The following is a 23,076-nucleotide window of genomic DNA, read 5'->3' on the forward strand; positions in this document are numbered from 1 at the left end:
AGGAGTACTTACGGGTTATTGATTGAATGCTTGTGATTCTTCCAAGCAATTTTTGCAAAATGTTCAATTTTTGTACCTGTGGAAAAGGCAAAGATCTGTTAAAGCACATAAATATCTCCCACCACTTTATTTACAAAACACTAATAAAAGGTAATGGTACCATAAAGTACCGGCCCTGGATTCAGGAGTGCCTGAGTTCAAATCCAGCCTCAGACACTTGACACTTACTAGCTGTATGACCCTGGACAAGTCATTTAATCCCAATTGCCTCACCAAAAAAAAAAAAAAGGTAATGGTACCTTCTATCTAACTAAATCATTCCACATTTCCTTCCTTACATGGAAAGCAGTATTGAATGGGCCTACCACATAAAAATCTATTCATAATTAAGTTGGAATGTACTTATCAAATTGAGTCAGTTAGTAAGCAGAAAAAAGTAAGGTGACCTGACCCAATGCTTAATTTCAAAAATGGTTCCTGGGGCTCACTAATAAGCTAGCAAAAACCCATGGGAGTCCGTTGGTAGCAAGAAGCTGCCAGAAACCCTCCAGAGATGGTACAATTTCTACCTTCCTCTGGATTTCTTTAATTTACAGTCATTCTTTAAGACCTATTAGATAGCCTTCCTCTTTCTCTCACTCAAGACCCTTTATAGGAGATTAGTGAAAACAAAGAGGAGGGGTCTTCAGCAGCAGGGACTGGATCTGAACAAAGGACTTCATACAGTGTTCTAACTTCTACTAGCACCCCAGCTGAAAAAGCAAAGCAAGGCTCATTCACTGGCAGCACTCAGATCCCATCCACTGTGGGGGCTGCCTGGATCAAAAAGATGTAACACCTCGGTCTACACGGTCAGCATGAAGAAGGGAAGACTCAGAGGGAACACAATTCCTGCCTCCCCACACCACAGGAAACACTGGATTAGGCCAGATCTGAGACCAACTAGTGGAAATTCTAAGAATGTGGATTTCATCAGCCAAATGAAAGGACCTTCCCAAAACTGGAATGGGGTTATGTCTCTGGAAGACATGAGCATCCCACCCATAAAGGTTGTTAGGGAGAAATTGTGCATGAGGAATCAAGGATAAAGTCCTCCAATTTCAAACTCTCAATTTTCTCATTTTCCAAATGTTTAGAAACATTAATAATCTACCGTATATGCTTGATAGGCATATCAAGAGCTCTTAGCGATTCTAAAACAACATGTGCAAATTCTGATAAAGTCTCAGGCTCAGTGAGAGGTCACGGGATGGGAAATCATATTCCAACTAAAATGTGTTTCCAATTTTAGTATTTTCTTGACATTTGTTTTTAATATCATAAAATCTGAAATAAGAAAAACCTTCCCAAATGGGGGATGTGTATACTAACACCCGGGCTGCCCCTGCCACCCACCATAACATGATGTGGCAGAGACACAGGACAATGGAGAAAGGCAAGGCAGGAAGAACTGCTACGGGCCTCTCCACGGGATATAGGGCAATCTCACCCAGCTGGACTACATGAAAGCTGGACTGGGAGCCCATCCGAGTTACACAGGAACCAACAGAGTGTCCCAAGGGAGCCCCGTGTGGACCCTCCTGCCCACAGGAGGAGCCGAGCAGCTGGCACGTGGCCAGCGATGTGTGAGCTTTCTGAGAGAGAAGACCACAGCTCAGGCTCCCCTCGGCCTCCTCCCTGCACAACAGAGACCCCAATGGCCAGGTTCTCCCCCACGTCTGCCTCGCCCAATCACGCTAAAGTATTTCAGAAGGTACCATATTTCTCCATGTGTTCTTTGCCGGCATGTCCAAACAACTGAGCTGCTACAGGAGCTGAGGACAGGCCATACTTGTCCACCATCATCTCCACGTGTTTGTCTATTGGATTGGTCCGGTCTGAGAACTGAGAGAAAAACAGAAATTCAAGGAGCTGACCAAATGATTCCTTCCTGATGGATGTGAAAGGGAAGCATGTTATTGTCCAGTACAGACTTGTGGGGAGACAGAGGGTGAGGAATAACTGGCCCATAAGGGTTGAGGACCAGGAAGGGCAGGAATGTCCCTGCCCCGCATCGTCCCAGGAGAGAAGCATCAAGTTCAGTCACCAGATCTATTCTAGAAATTCAATTCAACTTGATAAGCATTGATTCGTCAGCTGCTAAGAGCAAGGCACTGGGCTCACCCCCTAAAAGTCCCTTTCCTCAAAGAGCTTACATCCTAAAGTATGGCAGAGCAGAGGGTGCTGCATTTAGGGTCAGGAGGCCGTGACCTCAGGCAGTTCACTCAATCCCTGTGACTTCTGGGGCTGAGCCCCCACGGGCTCAGCATTTAAGCTTTTGTGCTAGGGAATACAAAGCAAACACAAAGTCATGGGGTGGTGGGGCACAGGGAGAAGACGGACAGGAAAGGGAGGGATTCCCAGGGCTGGAGGGGAAGGTGGGGACAGAGCATACCAGGAATGAGGGACAGTCTTGGCAATGACATCAAGGTGCCGTCACTGAGAGAGAACAGCAGGGGACCTGGAGAGAGGAGGGATGATGGGCAAAGTCTGGAGAGGCAGACAGGAGCCAAGGAACAAAGGAGCTGGCATCTCCACCTAGAGGGGCCCAGGGTGCTCCCTGTAATGATTGGAATGACGCCACCTACTGGAGACTTACTATAGGAAAGTTCTGCCATGGAGTGAAGGTCTTTGAGGGCAAGACCAGGAGTCTTTTCTTTGGCGTCAGGAAGTGACGTTTGCTTATGGGAGGAAGAAGGGGGGAGCCTGGTGCTCTGACTGGGCTCTCTTTTCCTGGGGATGCTGGTGGAGAAGGGAGCTAGAAATGCACTCTCCCTTTAATAGATAGGAATCCAGGCCTTTTCTTCTCTCTTTACCAAATTCTTATTCTCCTTAATAAATGCTTAAAAGCCTAACTCTTGCTAAAGGTTATAATTTATTGGCTACCACTCATTAGATATTTTAGACAGTTTAGCTAGAATTTTAGCCCTTAACATCCTGAGCAGGGCCGTGGCACCCTCAGCCTTGGGTTTTGGCAGCTCTGTAGAGGACGGAGGGAGGCCTGGAAGAGGCAAAATGGCTACGAATTCAGGCAAGAAGGAATGAGGGTCTGTCTGAACCAGGGTGGTGGCTACAGGAGGAAGAATCACCAAGCCGTGGGCCGCCAATGGCTCATTTGAATGGAGGCCTACTCCAGCCAAAGCCTACAACACCCCAAACTCAACGGTCACAAAATTCAACGAGAAACTGCAATAAAGGAAGGAGTGCATAATGAGGGCCAGAAACAGATCAAATTATGGGACTTGTTCTACCCCCAAACTGTGCTAAAAGTCAGCCAGAAAACCCCAGGCACTGGGGAAGGGGACTGCGACAAAACCAGACCAGACAAGTGAACCGGCATCCTCCCAACACCGCCCCAGACCAGTCAAAGACTCAGGGAGCCTGCAAGGCTCTGTCTCCAGAGGAAGAAGCACAAATAAAGGTCTCCCCTGAGAAAGTTCCAGGACTGTCAGAAGCCCCCAGGGATCAACAGTGGCAACACCAATGACTTCAAGGACCATAACACTGTGCTGAGATGCCAAAGACCTGAGGTTCCAAACCTCAGAGAGCCTGGAGGAGCCACAAGCAGGCTAGAATGAAGTGCGCCTTAGAACCTCAATGTCTTCAAAAGGTATCAAGGGAATTGAAGAAAAACACGACCTAGGAGTATATTGGTTCTGTACTGAGGGTTTTGGGAAACTGTTTTTACAACTTAGTATCTCCCTAGATCACCATGCATTGTCCCACTCTACCTTCATTTCCCCTTCTTTATCACCCCTCCTAGAAATTCATCCCTTATAACCAAAAAAAAAAAAAGAAAAAAAGAAAAGAAAGAAAAAAGAAAATAGCAAAATTGATCAATACATCAACAATAATTTGACAATACTTCCAACATTCCACACCACTGATACCCCACCATACACACATACACACAAAGGGGTGAGAGGTGTCTTCTCCTTTCTCTTCTTTGGGGTTAAGCCTGTCCTTTGTAATTTGGCAACATCCACCTTCGGTTGTCTCCAGGTGGTTTTTTCTTTCCACTCACATTGTTGTCCTTACTGTTTTCTTGGTTCTGCTTTCTTTACTTTTCCTTAATCCACATAGGTCTTTCCATGCTTCCTTCTATCCGTCCAATTTTTCATTGCTAGCAGCCCAATAATATTCCACTGAATTCGTGTGCCACAATTTGCTTAGCTAATCCTTAACTGATGGGCTGATGTCCACTTTGTTTCTAGTTATTTGCCACCACAATGAAGTGCTGCTAAAAATACCGTGAGTATATGGCGACTTTCTTTCTACCAGGGATCTACGTGGCATGTGTGGACCAGAGAAATCTCTAGGTCAAGGGGTATGGCCACGGGAGCCATTTTACGGACACAATTCGACACTGCTCTTCCAGAAGGGTGGTACTCATGCAAAGAGTTCTACCAATTCATGGATAGAATGACATTTCTTAAGCACCTACTGTGTGTCAGGCAGTGTACTAAGCACCATACCAATATTAACGTTATTATATTATTATTATATTATATAATTATTATATAATATAATTATTATTATATTGCATTAACGTGCTGGTCTTTCCACAACTCTAAAGCTCTCCTAGTCCCACCTCTGGCATCTTTGCCAATCTGTTGGGTGTGAGTCTGTGAAACCTCTGGGCTGTTTTGATGTGCCTGCCTCTTATTATTAGTGACATGGGGCACTGTCACATGGCTGTTACTCATGTGAAATTCTTTTTTTCTTTTTCTTTAATTTTTAATTTTTTGTTTTTGTAATTCATCTTTTGGGGAGTGTTTGCTCCTATCCCTCCACCACTTATCTGCTGGAAATAGCTTTTGGCCTTGTCAACTACTGAAGGTGGATCTTGGATACCAAACCTTTATGTGAGAAATTTAATTCATATTTTTCCCCCTTTGACCACATTTTTTTTCATCCTAGAAGCTGTAGTTTTGTTGAAATGTTATGTAATCCGAATAATGTATTCTATCTTTTATAATTGCCTCTATCCCTTCTTTGGTTAAGAATTCTCTTACCACGAGGTATGTATTCTGTTCTCTTATATTCTGAGGGGTTCAAGAGAGGAAAACAAAAGAGAGATGAAAGGAATACACTAGCTTGAAAATAAAGAAGGCAGGGCTCCTGCTTTTTCTCAGAATTGGGGGGCATCAGAAGGGTGTGCAAACAAACCAGACAGAGGAGGTCGGGCTCTGTCTCTCTCTGTCTCCCTGTCTCTGTCTGTCTGTCTGTCTGTCTCTCTCTCTCTCACACACACACACACACACACACACACACACACCCCAAAGTCAACAGGGAGACACGGTGGGAGACAAATGCCAGAGACAAAGTCCCGATCCAGAATAGGGGAGTAAGAGGAAAGAGAAGAACAGAGTTCTGGAGTGGAAGGGCCACCCATCCACTAGGGAAGAGCTGAACAAAGATGGCATCTGAGTGCAAAGTAATATAGGAAATGACATGAGGCAAATCCAGAGAGTCCTGGGAAATGAAGTGATGCATAGTCAAGTGAGTAGAACCAAGGGAACAATCGATATGAGGGATGCGAACCTTGTGAAGAAAACAACTTTGTTCCTGGCCTTAGGCGGAGATTGGCAAGGATGAAAGCACTGCCCACCTTCTGCCACAGAGGGGAGATGTGCAAGATGGGAAACAAGACTTCTTGTTTTGCTTGTTTGTGATGGGAGATCTGACTGTGTGTTTGTTTTTAATTAGAGGGCAGGTATCAATAGTGATGTCAAAAACCAAGGGTCATTAAAGGACCACAAGCACACAAAAGGGGATTCAGAAAGAAGCATGGATGGGTAAGGAGCATACGGGACAGAGAATGTGCTTTTTTAAAAAGCAGGGAGGATGAAAGGAAGAGTGACAGTTTCATTGCAGACCTTTTTTTGTTCTGCTGTTTATGGAAATGCTATTTTTAAGTTCAGAAAAGAAAAATAATTTTTAAAAAAAGAAAAGAAAAAAGGGGGCAGCTAGGTGGCACAGTGGATGGGACACCAGCACTGGATTCAGGAGGACCTGAGTTCAAATCCGAACTCAGACACTTGACTTACTAGCTGTGTGACTCTGGGCAAGTCACTTAACCCTCATTGCCCTGCCAAAAAACAAAACAAAACAAAACAAAAACTTTGCAGTATTAAAAAGAAAGAAAAAAAAAAAAACCACAAGACTTAGCAACCGATTGAATACGGGAGTGGGAATGAGGGAAGGGTGTTCGATGAGTCGGAGGCTACAAACCTGGAGCTCCCCCGACAGAAAAATGAGTTAGGAGGCAGGGTGGGGTCAGAGGGCAAAGCTTAAGTCTGTGTTCTACATGAGGAATCAGACAATGAACTTCAGAGATTACCGTGCACTAGGGAGAGGGGGACGTGCACATTCCCTTCTTCCCTTCATCAATCATTCTCCATGGTAGGGGAAAAAAAAAAAAGGCAGAAGAGAATCTAGGTGAATACAAGGAAGAGGTTAACAAAAAAGATGATGAACACTGATAAGGACGGTTATGAAATCTCCACAGTTGGCTACACAGATAAGGATCTTGGGTAGCTTCACCCGCCAGTGGGTGGTAATCTTGTTTTTCTATCAAAGACTAAGAATAGCCCACATTGAGTTCCACACTGAAGCAAAAAAAAACAAAAAACAGCTTCTTACATGGACACAACCACCAACATTCAAACCACCAGCTTTTTAAAAGAGGAATAAAAAATATAAAGGTGTATTAAACAAATTCAGCTCTACATCATGTCCAGTAAAGGAAAGAATGTGAGCAAGAAACATTAGGAGCAGAGACAGAAGAAAAAAAGGACAGAGACCAAGAGGGAAAAAGACAGGGAGAGGTTCATGGTCAAGGGGGAGAAGGAAAGGAAGTGGCCCCTACGAAGAGATTGTCTCCAGAGAAAGGCAGAAACAGAGGGAGTGCAGACAAAGGCTCAGAGGGTTCGGCTGAATCCTAATTAAGGTCAAGTACTTCTCAGGCCAGGCTGTTTCCAGGAGCACAGGGCTCAGTCACTGTGGCCTTCCGAAACTCTATTAGCTATACAAAATAACACCAATATTGTCAGATGATCTGCTGTGAATGACTTGGTGATTTTCAGCAATGCAATGATCCAAGATAATTCTGAAGGTCTTATGAAAAATGCAATCCATCTACAGAGAGAGAACTGATGGTATCTGAATACAGATTCAAGCATAATTTTTTTTTGTTAGCTCCTTTATCTGTTTTCTTTCACAACCTGGCTAACGTGGAAATATTTTGCATGACTGTTCATGTATAGCTTATACTGAATTGCTTGAGTTCTTGGGAAGGGGAGGGAGGAAGAGAATTTGGAACACAAAGTTTTAAAAAAAAATATGTCAAAATTTATATTTTACATGTAATTTGGGAAAATGAAATTCTTAAAAAAAAAAAAAGAAGAAGAAACTCTATCACCTGATATTGATCAGCGCACACACAGTTCTTCCAGGCTCTAATCTTGAGATCTTAAAAACCACCAAAATGAGTTGGGACAGGCATAACAAGTCCAACAGGGGAGACGGTATTTCCTTGAGAAAATCCGCATAACCTGGTGGCAAGTGAAAAAAGCAGAACCCGGAATACACCATACACAACTTTGATAATAATGTAAGGGAAAACAATGCTAAAAGGCAGCTGAATCCAACTGAAATGCAAGGATCATTCTTGCTCCTAGAAAACAGATAATGAAACACTTCTCTTGATGGAGGAGTGAGAGACTATAGGGGGAAAGCTACATGTGCAGCCAGACATGATGGCTGACTTGACTGCTTTTGATTATTTTTCTCCAGGCATAAGAGCTGACTGGGGAGGGGGTCAGGGGAGGGGAAGCACCAATAAAACTTTTTTTAAAAAATTAATTTCTGGGGCGGCTAGGTGGCGCAGTGGATAGAGCACCGGCCCTGGATTCAGGAGTTCCTGAGTTCAAATCCGGCCTCAGACACTTGACACTTACTAGCTGTGTGACCCTGGGCAAGTCACTTAACCCCATTGCCCCATAAAAAAAAAAAAATTAATTTCTTTGTGCTACAGCCTCGGGGCCAGAACACTATCCCGAAAGCTTCCTACCTGTAGTTTACACATTTGTCAGATGCCAAGAACCACAGGCTGATCCTTCTCCATGCTCCCCATGACAATACTGAACAAATGAGAAGAAGCCCCAGACCTTAGAGAGCTCCTGGCTTAACTGGGGATCGAAGACAAACAGACACAAATGAAGAAAGACATGAGCCATCTCTGACCAGTCTTTGGGACTGACGGGCCCTCACTCTGTGGGTGAGCGCTTTTCTCTCCCAGGCTGGCTCCAGCAATGCCATCCGGTGCTCGAGGAACGCATTAACTGAAGGTACGAATGGGAAATGAGTAGAGAAGAAAAGCAGACAGGCAGTAACACCGGCACAAAGCTACATAGAAAAGTGCAGATGGAAAGAAAAAAAGGCAGTGGCCAGCAGGGACCAGGAAGGCCTCTGGGAGAAGCCTCAGTCACTCTCAGTGGAGCTCTGAGCTGAGTCCTGAAAGGTAGATATACACTGATGGGGGTCTGTACCTTGAGGTATAGAAATGATGGGCTCCTGGGGCAGCATGAAGTGCCTCTGAGCGGGGAAAGGGGAGCAAGAAAAATCTATTGGCCTGGAGAGCAGCAGATCCAACTGAGAGGCCTTTAAACTGAGGGCAAGGGGCAACTGGGGGATGCCACAGGGCACAGAGACAGGAAGACCTGAGTTCAAATCCAGTATCAGGCAATTACTAGTAGCGTGACCCTAGGCAAGCCACTTAACCTCTTCCTGCCTCGGTCTCTTAATCTGGAGGAGGAGGAGGACAAGAAGGACGACGACAGCTAACATTTACAGCACACTTGCTGTGTGCCAGGCACTATCCTAAGCATTTTACATTTACCATCTCATTTGATCCTCACACAAACCTGCCTCCCAGGCTTGTTGTGCAGATCAAATGACAGAATATCTGTAAGTCATTTTGCAAACCAGAAACAGCAGTAGGAAGACAACTGCCCATTGGTAACACAGAAAATAATAAATCCTGATAGGCAGCAGATTAGGGGCGGAGAGGACCCATAATCCTCAGGAGACAGCAACCAGGAAATAGAGCACAGGGCCCATTCATTGCCTTAAACCTCCACAGAGCAAACAAGGCAAACTAGAAAAATGAAATCAAAGCAGTAAATTGAACTTCATCCATCCCCCTGGGCCTTATGCTACGTGACCTGTCCATGGAATCTGGCCAAGGAACGGCGAGTCACTTATGCTTCCCCAGCCCCCAATCCCACACCTGTAAAATGGGGATAACAACACCTATAGGACGCAACTCAGAGCAGGGCAGGGTATGAAGCTCAGCTGAGATAACAAAGGCAAAGGGCAAAGAGCAAGAAGGGTTATCAAAATGTCAGCTTTCAAATGATCATCACTTCTCTTCTTATCACATCTTATTCAGAAGGAATTAAGCAGGCGTGTGTGTGTGTGTGTGTGTGTGTGTGTGTGTGTCTGTTATAAACATGTCTGTATCAAAAGGATTATCCTGGAAAAGAGCGTTTAGACAAGTCCCTGTCAGCCCCTAAAAGCAGAATCCAGAACAATAGACAGAAGTCCAAGGGCTAAATGTTTAAGGAAAAACTTCCAAACAATTAAAGCTACCTCCAAGTGAGGGGCTGGCCCATCCCCAGAGGGCTCCACTGTCAGGCAGAGCAGAACCAGGGTCTCATACAGGTGGGGCAGCTTGGACAAGGCCCCTCTGAGATCCCTGCCCATTCAGAGACTTTGTGTTACTGCCCCTCAGTCAGCATCCTGCCACAGCAGGGGATCAGGGTAGGCCAGGAGGGGAAATCTGGGCATAGGCCAAAATAGCGTTTGGCTGATAGGCAAGCCTTCGTCATAATCCTGCATACATCTCACATCACAAACTACAGAAGGAGATAACGTATGACGCACTAGAGAAATGCTCACCGCTGCTCTTACCGAGATTGTATCTGACACATAAGAAGCTGGGGTCAGTCTTTATACCACAAAGACCTGAAACACTCACTTTAATTCCGAGGGAGCCCTTCTCCATCTTCTCAAACCCAAGCGCCAACACACAGTTTGCCAAACCTGAAGATAAAAGTTAGGGGTTTATCTCCAAATATTCAGAAGCACAGGAAACAAATCCAAGTTCATTAATCCTGGGGGGCAGGGACCCCTTGTATAAAGTGCAGGGTGTGCTTAGCAGGGCTTACAACATTTTCTTTTGAATACCAACATTCTCCCATTGAGATAATGAATGATTGAGTGTGTCCACTGGGTGGTGCTGTGCACAGAGTGCAGGGCCTGCAGTCACAAAGAATCTGAGTTCAAATCCAGCATCAGATACTTCCCAGCTGGGTGACCCTGGACAAGTCACTGGCCCTCTCAGCCTCGGTTTCTTCATCTGTAAAACTGGGGTAAGAGCACTCACCTCCTAGAGTAATGGCAAGGATCAAATGAGACATAAAGTACTACATAAATGCCAGCCGTTACCTAGTGATACAATGATCTTTGAACATGCAAAACTGCAGGAGGCCCAAAGGGCACACAGGGGAAGCCCCAAACAGTCACCGAGAGGTGCGAGCATATTGTTCACAGGCACGTACACAGCTTTGAAGGGTTCACAACACCCAATATACGTTCCTTTGTGTGCGTCCCCGCAACAACACTAGGAAGCAGAGTAGCACAGGTCTGGGTATTCCCATTTTACAGATGAGAAAACTGAGGGTCAAGCAGTGAATTGATTTGTCCATGGCCACATAGCCAAGAAGTGTCAGCTGAGATGTGAGCCCATATCTCCCTGGCTCCAGGTCCAGCCATTTATCCACTATGGTGACTTAAATGAGAAAAACAGCACAAACAACACAATCGAGGACATGTAAGAACAGAAAAGGATGCAGGAAATATAAAAAAATGTTTGTAGAGAAACATCTCCCAGCTGTGTGTAAGTGTATGAGTGTGTGGATGTGTGTGTGTGAGGACCAGAAGGGATGGCTGGGCTGTGATCTGCACCAGGGGAGAGGAGGAACACACAATGCAAAGCGATGAAGTGTCTTATTGGACAGTTGCCTATCAAAGGGCTAAGTGGGGCCTGCGGGAAGGCAATGACTGACCACAGAGACTCAAGAAAGGCTTCTTGGAGGAGGCAGTACTTGGGTGGGCCTGGAAGGTAAATAGGGATCAATAGCCATCAAGGGGAAGAAAAGGCACACCAGGCTTAGGAAAGAGCATGAAGCCAGGAGAGGCCAGAGCCAGGAGAGGCTCTCCTAAGGTAGTGAGCTCCAGCTCCATCTTGGGGAAGTGTTAAAGCAAAGGCTGAATGAACAGCTGTGGGATGGGCCTCATGCACCAAGCAGGAGCTGGGCTAGGGGACCCATGACACCAAGGGCCGCTCAGAAGCCTCTGCAGTGTCACAGGAACAGTCCCTGGCCCCTGCAGCTGTGCAGGGTCCGGTGCTGCGGGCACCAGGGGCGGGCTCTCTGCAAAGGGGTGTGCGTCCAGTTCTCTCTCTGTCCACAACAAGGACCTCAGCTGTCCTGCTTCGTGCGTGTGGCAGAATGACCAAAAGGGCACTGACACATCCAAAGGGCCCAAAGGGGCCACGCCGACAAAGCCCGCCGCGAGTCCGGGAGTCTTACCGCCCTGGACCAGCTGTCTAGCCATATACAAGGCCGTGGAGCCGGTGGAACAATTGTTATTCACATTGAAGATCGGAATTCCGGTCAGTCCCAAGCTGTGGTAGACAGCCCTCTGGCCAGAGGTGGATTCACCTGCGTACAAGAGAGCGACAGAAAGGAATGATGAAGGAGGAGCAGCGTCCCACAGCAACAAGGAGGCGCTTCTGGGGAGGTAAGATGCCTCAGAGCAGAACCCCCACCGAGCCCTGCAAGTGTCTAAGGAGCCTTCCACGGGGGCGGCTTACAGCAAGAGGAGGCACAGAGACACCGAGCTACACAGTACATAACGACAAGAGGAGTGGTGGTGAACAGCACGTTTAACATGGACTCTGTACTTCACAAAGCACTTTATGACAATCCCGGAAAATAGGGAATGCGCTATTCTTCCTGTTTGACAGATAGAGAAACTGAGGTTCAGAGACTTGGGAAGCGACTTGGCAAAGGTAGCTGGCCTGAGGCCAGGGTCAGGGCCTTCTCGGCCACCCTGAGCTACGGTCTGCAGTGTGACGTGCTCAGTGCAACAGGGAGCTTCCCAAAAGACAGGGAAGGCCTCATGGAGGAGGGGGCAGCACCCAAGTACTGGCTGCAAGAAGCAGGAAGGGCTGTCCAGGGCATGGTCAGGGAAATTAATGATGATGACAATAGCTAACATTTATACAGCAACAACCCTGTGCCAAGGACTGTGCTAAGTGACTTACAGTTATTATATCATCCTGAGAGGGAGGTGGAAACTAAGGCAAACAGAGGCAAAATGACTTGCCCAGGGTCACACATCCAGTTAGTATTTGAGACTAGATTAGAACTCAGGTCTTCCTGACTCCAGGCCCAGCACTCTATCCACTGCCCCATTTACTAATCCCCACTAGGAAAACGACAAGAGAGGGCTCTGAATGGTAGGTACAGAAGCTTGGTCCTTACTTTGTAGGCCATGGGGAGCCATGGAAGATTTGAAAGTGCAGTAACATGTCCTCACAAGAAAGATTATTCTGGAAGCAGCATGAAGATTGGATTAGAAGAGAGAAAGAATGGGGGTGGGCCCTTTGGGAGGTTACTGCAAAGCTCTGGGTGAGTGGTAACTGGGGGAGGGGGGTGGCCATGAAAAGAGAGGAAAGAGACAGATGGAGAAACATAGGAAAGGCGGAATCCACACAAATTCATAATTATTTGGGTCATAGAGGTAACAAGGAGGCAAATGCCGATACAGCAAACATGCTGGACACCAGGATACAAAAATGAAGCTTCATCCTGACCCACCCGAAGGCTCTTCTAGTCTAACCAGGAGATACATATACTCAAACGAGCTTCAGAGCGTGGTCCGGGGACCGTCCAGGGTCCCCCAAAACCTTGAAGCAGGTTCAAAACTATCTCCATAATAAAAGTAATAATAGGGTAACTCACAACAGAAATAACCCACATAAACAAAAGCTCTTTGGTGTCCTCGAGAATTTTCAAGAGCCCTGAGACCAAGAGCCCTGAGAGCTTAAGAACCACTGAGGTGCCCAAGTCACTCCAATGAGATTAGTGCATGGTGAATGCCACGAGAGGACAGAGGCGGAGCACTGTGGGGGACAAACAGCGAGGTCACTTTGGCTGGACCACTGGCATTTACCGGGAGGAGACTAAGGCGGCATTGAACAAACGCTTGATGACTTGGAGGACAGATTAGAGAGAAGGCTGTGAGGCAGAGAAACCAATGACGGTCTGGGTGTGGGGCCCTTGGGTCAGGGCCTACCAAACCCCGGTCTAGGAAGAAGTTCATGAGGTAAGTAAGGGTGTGAGTAACTATAAGGAGTCAGGTGTGAGAGATGGAGTGAAGACAAACACAAGAGCTGAGAGCTGACTGGATGTGCACAGTGAGGAAGGCGGAGAAGCTAAGGATGATACCCCAGCTGAGACTGCGGGAGACTAGAAGAAAGGAGACACCCTCAGAAACAGGAGGAAAGTCCAGAAGCAGAGTGGAAAGATCTCTTTTGGACATGTTGAATGATGAGACTTCTAAGAGGCTGCCAGGTGGCGCCATAGTACAAAGAAAACCAGGCCTGGAGTCAGGAAGACTCGTCAAATCTGGCCTCAGACACTTACTGGCTGTGTGACCCTAGGCAAGTCACTTCACCCTGTTTGCCTCAGTTTCCTCATCTGTAAAATGAGCTACAGAAGGAAAGGGCAAACCTCTCCAGTGTCTCTGCCAAGAAAACTCCAAACAAGGTCACAAAGAGTCAGACACAACCGAAAGGAACACGAAGCATCCATTTTTAAATGTCCAGCAGGGATCTGGCAACGTTGGACTGGAGCTCAGAATAAAGCCCGAGGCTGGATACGGAGATGTGGGAGTCATCAGCATAGAAAAGATCGCTGACCCATGGAGAAGAGGGTGCGGAATAGGGCCTAGAGGTGCATCGATGATGGGCCAGAAGAGACGCCTAAGGAGGTGCGGTCAGTCAGGTAGAAGCAGAGCCAAGAGGCAGCAGAGCCATAATAGCCCATGGGACGAGAGCAGTCAACAGGGACAAATCCTCCAGGGAGGTCAAGAAGGGCCAAGGAAAGCAACTGGAAACATTCCCTTCTCCAGCCGTCTCTCTGCAGACACAGAAGTCCGTGGGCATGGGACACCATATCTCACGTCACACTTTTGTATATCGGGGTGAGTTTTCCAGAACGGGTTTTTCCATTGAAATGAGAGATAACAATGATAATTATAATGGTAACTGACCATAAGCTTTTGCAAAGGCTTTTCATGAGGTTCTTGTTGCTCGTTCATGTCCAGCTCTTCGTGACTGCATTTAGGGTTTTCTTGGCAAAGATACTGGAGGGCATGACCATTTCCTGCTCCAGCTCATTTTACAATGAAAATATTATTGCCCTCACTTGACAGATAAGGCAGTGGTAGCTGAGAGGTGAGGAGACAGCTAGAGTGAGCATCCCAAGCAGGAACTGAGCCCACGTCTTCTTGACGCCCATGTCCAGTCGTTACCCATGAGAGCGAGGGGTGATGGCACTAACTCACCATACACATAGCCGACACATGCCTGCTCCACTTCCGAGTAAGAGATCTGGGCATCAGCCAGAGCCTTCAGGCCTATTCAAAAAACAATATTTTAACAAAAAGATTTTGTGAACTGACACTTAATACAAGAATTAAATTCTAGCATTCTCCAAAGTTTAAACAGCAAATCCATCCTTATACAGTCTCTCAGAGTCAAGCTTCATACATGTACCTTTGGTCTAACACAGTCATTCCTTCCACACTGTGACTTTGCCCATTATGGTTCCGATGTATCGTGGGTCGGCATAAGAAATTAAATGGGAATTTGGGGGAGTTTGGGGGAAGCCACAGATGATATATGAAAGCTTGACAGAAAAAGTTTAGAAACTTAGAAATGCATAAAATGTATGTATAGTATCGTATAGGATCTACATATTTTCTTTTAATATCATAATAATTCAGACGACTTCTCTGGTATGAAGCGAGGGCCAAAAGTTGTACACAAATTTCCCAGATTGCAGGGACGCTGTGCCCTTAATCCCCACCATGTGGAAGGGATGACTGTATAATAATTAAGGAACAGTTTAAATTAAGTCAGGGAAGGAGAAATCCAGCAGCTAGCTGATCCTGACATAGGTCAAAGCGCCAGAAGCCTCAGTCAGACAAATGGATGACCTACACCCTTTTTAGTAAAATAGCATTTAACCCCCCCTGAAGTCCTGAGGGAAGTGAGGGAAAGGGGAATGAGAGCTGTGTTACCCACAGCCAGGATTAAAGACTGAAGCTATAAGCAGTGAGGTCCTTCCACAGAGCAGGGCATCCTCAAGGAAGGGGTGTGACAAGGACAACATGGTGGCACCCACCACGGTGGAGATCTGTCAGGCAGGGCTCTCCCTCCAGACACAGAAGGGCAATCCCAGTTTGCTTGGTTAGACAGCTCAGGGCAGAGCACGTGTTCTGAAAGACTTTTTTGCACTAGGATCAGGAAACAGTCTGTCTGAACACTTCCCTGCCTGGGTTGCCGAGGGGCCACTTGGGCATAAGGATACCCAGCAGGCAGTGAGAAGCTAGGTCTCTGCACCACTAGAGCCCTTCTACTGAACCGCACTGATTCTCTCAAATGTCTATTTCTTAATCTTCTGATGAATTCTTTCTTACCCAGTTCCTGTTTGCTGATCTCTGGGCACCCTGATGCCCGTTCCTGGCCCGGCCTGCCTGACTCCCACTTGGGCTTTTTCACCGTCCATACACGGTCACACTTTTGGGGTCTCCCCTCACTGACACACAGACCATCGGTCCACGACACCAAGAAAGAGTAAGCACAGCTCAATTTAACAGATATTCCGCTTTAGGGTTTTAAAATGGTCCTGACTCAGGCTCCCAATCTCATCTGCAAAGCAAGAGCATTCCCTCCCCTAAACCAGGCTGGTAGTCTTGATCCCCCAGCACAGATGAGGGCCCATTTTCAACCAATACACAGGGCCGCCAACTGCAGACGACAGAGACCCCGCGCAGTCGAGTAACAACCATCCTACTGACCATGCAGCTGCCAAAAATGTGGGAAGGACAGCCTGACCCCAGGTGGAACGCCCTCTCCTGCTCCCCCCTAACTCATTAGCACTGACTCCTGGCACCAATGCCAGCCTGTGCCAGCTACAAGGCCCCCCCTCCCCTGAGGGTTTGGGACTTTCTGCACCAGAAAAAAAGAGGGATTAGAGATCAGCTTCTCCATGGGTTGCTTACCTGCTTCTTTTGCCAGGTCAGGGTAGTCCACTGAATCCTGAAGCCCAGGCTTCTGAAACTAGAAAAACAAGAGGAAAACAATCAGTACATGGACCGTGTCTCGATTTTACCAACTGGGTCTCGTAGATGCTAGAAATTCACATCATAAAGAACGGGGAGTAATTTTTCTTATTTTAATAATGACCGTGACCCAGGGAACAGAGATGTTGGTAATTTATTCAAATGTTGCTTGGTTATAGAGTTCAAAGGTCTTTAATAGTTAGCTATGAGAGAGGGGAGGCGGAGGTAGAGGGAAGTGGGGAAGAGGAGGCAGACAGAGCCTCAGGCCTGGCTGGAGGGCGACATACAAGCAAAGCATTGTCTTTGCCTGTTGGTTCTGCCCTGTTAAAACCCCAGGATCTGTAATAAGATGCTGACCCTACGTTTCCCATGTCCATCTGACGGCTCATTTTCATTGATGGTTATTGAGTTTATAATTTGATGTTTAATAACAACAATCCCCATCTTCAGCTGCTATGGCCAGACATTGCCTTGGAGCCTCCTGGCTTGGGCATGTGCCAACCCAAGCTGAAGCAGGAAGAGACAGAACCCACATGGGGTTTGCCCCCCCCCACCAGGGGGACACTCTGGAGATCAAAGTCATAGCTGGTGCTCCTGTCCCCAAGCTCCTCCTTCCATGTCTCTCCACGATAATTCTTGATGTTGTCCCTCCTTTCCTGCCCATTTCTCCATCCAAGACACTCCCCTATATTCTACTCCCCTTCCTATTTACTATCCTCAGAGCACTGGGTCTGTCTGGTGAAAAAACAAGGATTACTGCTTCCTCTGTCAGGCATCAGGCCAAACACTGGGGGTACAAATACACGCAAGAAGACAGCACCTGCCCTCAAGAAGCGCTCATTCTAATGAAGGAAATAACATCTAAAGGAGAGCATTCATCTCTTTGTCTTTACAACAGATTAAAGCAGGTTATTTACAACAGTCACTATTGACAGAACAAAATCAGAATTCTGGAGTTGAAAGGAAGCTCGAGAAATCAATTAGTCCAAAGCTTCTTAAGGTGTGGGTCGCATGAAGGGTCCTATAACTGAATGTGGGGGGGGGGGTCACAAAAAACGGCAACATACCTCCTATATACGTAGGGTAGCATAAAAATTTCGCAAGCAAAAAGGGATCACAGGTGGGAAAAGTTTAAGAAACCCTGATTTAGTCCACTCGTGGTTACTTTACAGAAGGGAAAATGGAGACCCAGGCAAGTGTGGTGGTTTGCCACGGGTGATGGTCAAAAGTGGTCATCTCCTGCCTCCTATTAGTTACTGGAGGTAGTACAAGGAGGCACGAAAGTTACAATTTTGAAAGTGGGGGGAGAAGGAGCACAAAGGAGGAAAAAATACTAGTTAATTGAGAAAAATTTAATTTTTAAAAAGACCTGTGAAAGATGATTCACATATGGCATTTCACTGTGGTGGTCATATACTGCATAACCAGAGCCACAGGCGCACCCCCGCCTCCAAAATCAGCCCCTTTCTATGGGAAGCGTTGGCTTCCGTACCTGAAAAGCACTCACTCCTCACCTTCAAGGTCTTAGTTCCTCCACAAACCCTCTCCCAATTTCCCCCAGGCATGAATGCCCTTCTACCTCGGACGTTACTGGGTATGTATGTTGCATTTATTTATCTGTGTACCTATTGTTGCCCCCAACAGAATGTATTTCTCCTTAAATTCAGGAGCCGTTTCAGGTTTTATTTTTTGTATTCTTGAGCAGTGCCCAGCACACAGAAGTGCTTCATAAATGCGTCCTGAATGAATGAATGAATGGATGGATGGATGGATGAATGAATGAACGAATGAACGAATGAACGAAAGAATGAACAAACGAACGAATGAACAAACAAACGAATGAAGCTAGTGCATCCGGCACAGCCCCTGCCAAGCCAGGTCTGTGTGATTAAGGGCCTTCGGAGCAAAAAGAAATAGGTCACAGATGGCTTGGGATAAGTGTAAGATGCTGTTGAAGAAGGCCTGGGTTTGGGTTCAAGGACCCCCTGACAGACTATGTGGAAGCCTCTTCTAGTTGTTCATGATTTCATGTGTCTATGCCCTTGTTTCACAAAGAGACTCTAAGTCAGCTCCAGAGCAGAATCGTGTCCTTCCTCAGCTTCTTCTGTATTACCTACATCACCCAGTAAAATGCTGGTCATACAATGAGCACTTAATAATTGTGTGGATGCATGTTAGGTATGAGGTGCCCTATAGGAAGATTCCTCAATTCCTGGTCCCATAAAGAACCAGTCTTGGAATGGTTTACAGCCCTTTGGACTGGAATGAACAAAATTAATGAATGAAAAAAACATTTATTATGTGCTTATTGTGTGCCTGATGGGAATACAAATAGGAAAGTGAGAAGGTCCCTGCTTACAAGGAGTTCCTCTTGTAATGGGAGGAGACAATATCTAAAGGGTCTGCCACAGGTTAGGATGCATCAGCAGGGCAAAAGGTAAGGCCTACTAGGGCAAAGGCATAGCAGCAGAGTTGAGTGTAATGCCAAGATAAACATGACTAATAACAAAAATGACTAACAGGGAGTCAACACTAGGCGATTAATAAATGTGTGTCAGTTAACTGATTGGTTAGATCTAAACCAGGAACTACTAAGAGAGAACCTAGCTGTCCTTAATGAATTCGAGCCACCTGGCTCAGATGAACGATAACGTCTGAACAGAAAGTCCCCAAACTCTCAGTGATGTGGGAAAGGACCCAAGAGTTAGGAAGGCACCAAAGGACTAGAGAAGGGAAAATAATCGACTTAGCAGAAAAGTAAAAAGAGCAGTTGCAAATTATAAGCCAATGACACAGACCTGGATTCCTGAGAAAATCTGCGAATGGGTCACTAAAGGATGGTGTCTGTCTAGAACAGGAAGCGACAACCACAAAGTCAGACTAGAGACACAATTCATCAAAACCAGGTCTGGCCAAGTGAACCCAATGTCCTTTTTTTTTTTTTTTGACAGCATCATTATATGAACCCAACATCCTTTTTATTATTTCAGGACAACATTGGCAGAGCAGGGCCACATAGCAAGCACATAGGGCTTACCTGGGATCTAATAAAGCATCTTCTGCCATACTTGTATTAAAAAACAAAACAGCCCCATTTCTCAACAGCTAAGTGGGCAATGATAGGAACAAAGCATTTTCAAAGGAAGCACGAGACAAATGAAGCCAGGAAACGAGCTCCAAATCACCAGTGGTAGGGAAATGCCCACAACGGAGGCTTCCCCTCACACCCTACAAGCTGACAAAGATGACAAAAATCAGGAACAGTCCATGTTGGAGAGGCTGTGGAAAGCCAGCAACACGAGTCTGCGGTGCATAAAGCTAGGAATGAGCCCAGCTCTTCTGGACCCCAGTTTGGAAGGATGAAAGAAAAGGGACTGAACTGCTCCCATCCTTTGAGAAAAGGAGCCCACTCTTGGGCACATGCCCTAAACACGGCAGGCCAAACACGGGCCAAAGTGCCAGCAATGCTGCCTCGGGCAGCAAGAAAATGGGAACAAAGGGAGCATCCATCAGTGAGGAAGTGGCTGGAAAAACCAGCTTATGAGCCCAGTGCAGTATGACTGCGCAGTAAGAAACAACAAGGAAGAGGAATTTGAAGAAGCAAGTCGGGAAGCGCTGGGGTTGTGGCTCTGAACAGATGAAGAGTCCAGCAAGCAGGACCAAAAGAAGACACAAGGACTACATCAGTGTGAATGGAAAGGTCACTCAAACTCAGTCATCAAAGACCAGAGCCTAAAAGACCTCCCTCCCCAAACAGAGAAGGGCAGAATGCTGTGTGCAGTTTTAGACAGTCACCGTATCCAGTGCTTTGCCTGACTGGTTTTCTTTGCTACGAGGAATGTGTCAAACTAGAAATGACTGGTGTAAAATTAAAAGGCATCAGTAAAACTCTTGTTAACGGGGACCTGGCCGATGGGAGCTGAACCTCAGAGCATGTGGGGCATTCTGCCGGCCCACCCAGAAGAGGGGGGATGACATGGAATGGAAGGCCCCTGCTCCCCCATCTGGAGCATGGCAGATATTCTGTTGCTGACTCTGGTCATCCTCCCCTGTGGTAAAGAGATGGGTTTCTGATTGGCTGTTGAGTGGGGCCTGGCATACGTTCAAAAGGCACTCATTGGCCAAACCAAGCCTCCATTTTGTGCTTTCCCACTGTAAGCCCTTGGTAGAAAGAAAAGCCTCCCTAGCAGACCACAGGAGAGCCATGAGCCCACGGCCCCAGTATTGCTTCCCTCTCTGCTGTGTCTGTACTTGCTGCTTCTAAGAAGCATGGGAGAGATAACTATAATTCTGTGAGTATCAAAAGGTTCCAATATCAAGCCCAAGAAACCGGGTGCTAGCATCCCTACCAGGACACCAAGTACCACTGAGGAGGTACATTGAGACAAGTACAAACCTGTCTGAGCAGCCCAGAGAGAGCAGAGATTCAGACTCATGTCTGTGACACACTTGGACATGAACCTGATGGGGTGAATGCTTTGTAGAAAAAGCTAAAAGTCTGAGCTCCCTATTCCTAGGTTTTGAGGTAATAGGGAAACATTAGGAAAGAATTAACTGAGGAGATATGGAAAAAACAGAAGTTACAAAGACTTTCCATCCCCCCCCCCATGCTCCCTCCTCATCTGTAGGATCTCACTCTCCCAAGCATCAAATCTTTCTACATTCGTGTATTCCTTTTACTCTCCCATCTCTTTCCCCTCTTCAGACCCTCATAACAGGGACAGCTAGGTGGCGCAGTGGATAAAGCACCAGTCCTGGATTCAGGAGTACCTGAGTTCAAATCTGACCTCAGACACTTGACACTTACTAGCTGTGTGACCCTGGGCAAGTCACTTAACCCCCATTACCCCACAAAAATAAAAACAAAAACAAAAAAAACAAAAAAAAAACAGACCCTCATAACAGAACCAATACACCCCCAGGTCCTGTTTTTCTTATTTAAACCCCTCCATACCCTGGGAAGATATGAAGGTGCTGGAGCGACACCTGTTTCCTCTCCTGCACTGGTGTTAGCACTATATCATTGTATAGTTCCTTCTAATGGTCCAAATAAAGTGACCCTCCTAGGTTGCAATGTGGCTACTCTGCTCTGGTCTTTTCATCAGAAATGCTTGAAAAGTCCTGTTTCACTAAATAGCCATTTGTTATCCTGTAAAATGATGCTCAGCATTTCAAGATAAGTGATCCTTAGTTGTAAGTCACATCTTAGGCCTTATGAAATATGCTTGTGTATTCCAAAATCAATCAGCAAGTCTTACAAGGCAATGGCAGAACGTGTCTAGAGGGAAAGTGTCCTAGAATGAACACCTTGGAAATTCTGATTGCAGGAGGAATACAGAAAAGAGAGAGACCAGATAATTATAGGAGTCATGAATCAGAGAATGAGGGTCTAGAGTAGATAGAGAGAATAGATAATGAAAAGAGAGAAATCCTTTTTGAAAAAGGGGCACCAAAAAATGAAATTTTTTAAATGAATGAACAGGACTAGCTGAAAGTGAGGAGAGAAAAGGGAAATCTACTTGACTGAAAAGAAAGAAGAGGGAAAATTATATAACCAGTTAAAAGTAGGAGGGGAAAAGGAACTAATAAGCAAAACCCCAAAAGGAAAGAAAGAGGAACAAATAGAAGAGGGGGTGGGGGTAAGGAGAAAAAAGCCAATGGGCACAGGGCTACCTTAAAAAAAACTAAAGAAACATAATAATTTGTTTACATCAGAAGGAAAAAAATCATAACTTGAAAAAATCCTCAATATTAGAGACTGATGGAAGAAAATATAAACCTAACTCTTATAGTTTTAAATGTGAATGGAGATTCAACAATCCCATAAAACAAAAAAGAGTAACAAATTGGATAAGAAAACAAAACCTTACAATCTGTTGCTTAAAAGGCACACATTTTAAAAACAAACATACACAAAAGAAAACTGAGGATACAGGGAAAAATTTTACTATACATGAAGTGAATCCAAAAAAGTAGGAGTTGCAATCATGCTATCAGATAAAGAAAAATCAAACATTCAAAAAAAATAAAGGGATAGACAAGAAAATTATGTTATGCTGTTAAGTGGCAGAGGCACTAACTTGTCCTTGGATTGTTTAACATTTTTATCAATGCCTTAAATAAAGTATCAAATTTGCAGAAGACAAAAAGCTGGGAGGAATAACTAACAGGATGTAGGATAGAATCCAGAAAGATCTGACAAGCTACAAACACTGGGCCAGACCTACTGAGATGAGAAAAATATAAAGTCTCATACACAGATCAATCACCTCACAAGTTCAAAGTAGGAGATGTGTGCGGGAGATGGTCTTCTGTAAAAGCTCTGCAGGATATAGTTGCTTTGACCACCTGGGAAAGAGCTTCAAGGAAGATAGAACAGCTTCTTCGAGAACTACAAGGGCTGCCACCTGGAAGAACAAGAGTCCCCATTCTGCATGTCCCAGAGAAACAGCTGTGAGGAAATGGGGAATGGTCTCCTCTCAATAAGTACATAATAGTCACCATTCAAATTACACTCCCCAGGACCAGTTGGAGGAAAAAGGTCTCAGTCCCCCT

General features: G+C 45.8%; 1 protein-coding gene across 2 annotated transcripts in view; it reads right to left on the reverse strand.

Annotated features, from left to right (window-relative positions):
• SCP2 (sterol carrier protein 2) overlaps nucleotides 1-23,076 on the reverse strand; it is a 72,343-nt gene that overhangs the window by 46,532 nt on the left and 2,735 nt on the right. The window contains exons 2-7 of one of the 2 annotated variants that reach the window (XM_044001267.1): nucleotides 16,462-16,519; nucleotides 14,740-14,811; nucleotides 11,697-11,828; nucleotides 10,082-10,146; nucleotides 1,758-1,884; nucleotides 13-76 (exon numbers count right to left, since the gene is read on the reverse strand). In XM_044001267.1, the coding sequence (XP_043857202.1) occupies nucleotides 13-76; nucleotides 1,758-1,884; nucleotides 10,082-10,146; nucleotides 11,697-11,828; nucleotides 14,740-14,811; nucleotides 16,462-16,519 (518 nt within the window). The remainder of the gene's footprint in view (nucleotides 1-12; nucleotides 77-1,757; nucleotides 1,885-10,081; nucleotides 10,147-11,696; nucleotides 11,829-14,739; nucleotides 14,812-16,461; nucleotides 16,520-23,076) is intronic. The other variant, XM_044001268.1, reaches the window with a different exon arrangement.

The sequence above is a fragment of the Dromiciops gliroides genome, chromosome 4 (assembly GCF_019393635.1).
Source record: "Dromiciops gliroides isolate mDroGli1 chromosome 4, mDroGli1.pri, whole genome shotgun sequence".
NCBI lineage: Eukaryota > Metazoa > Chordata > Mammalia > Microbiotheria > Microbiotheriidae > Dromiciops > Dromiciops gliroides.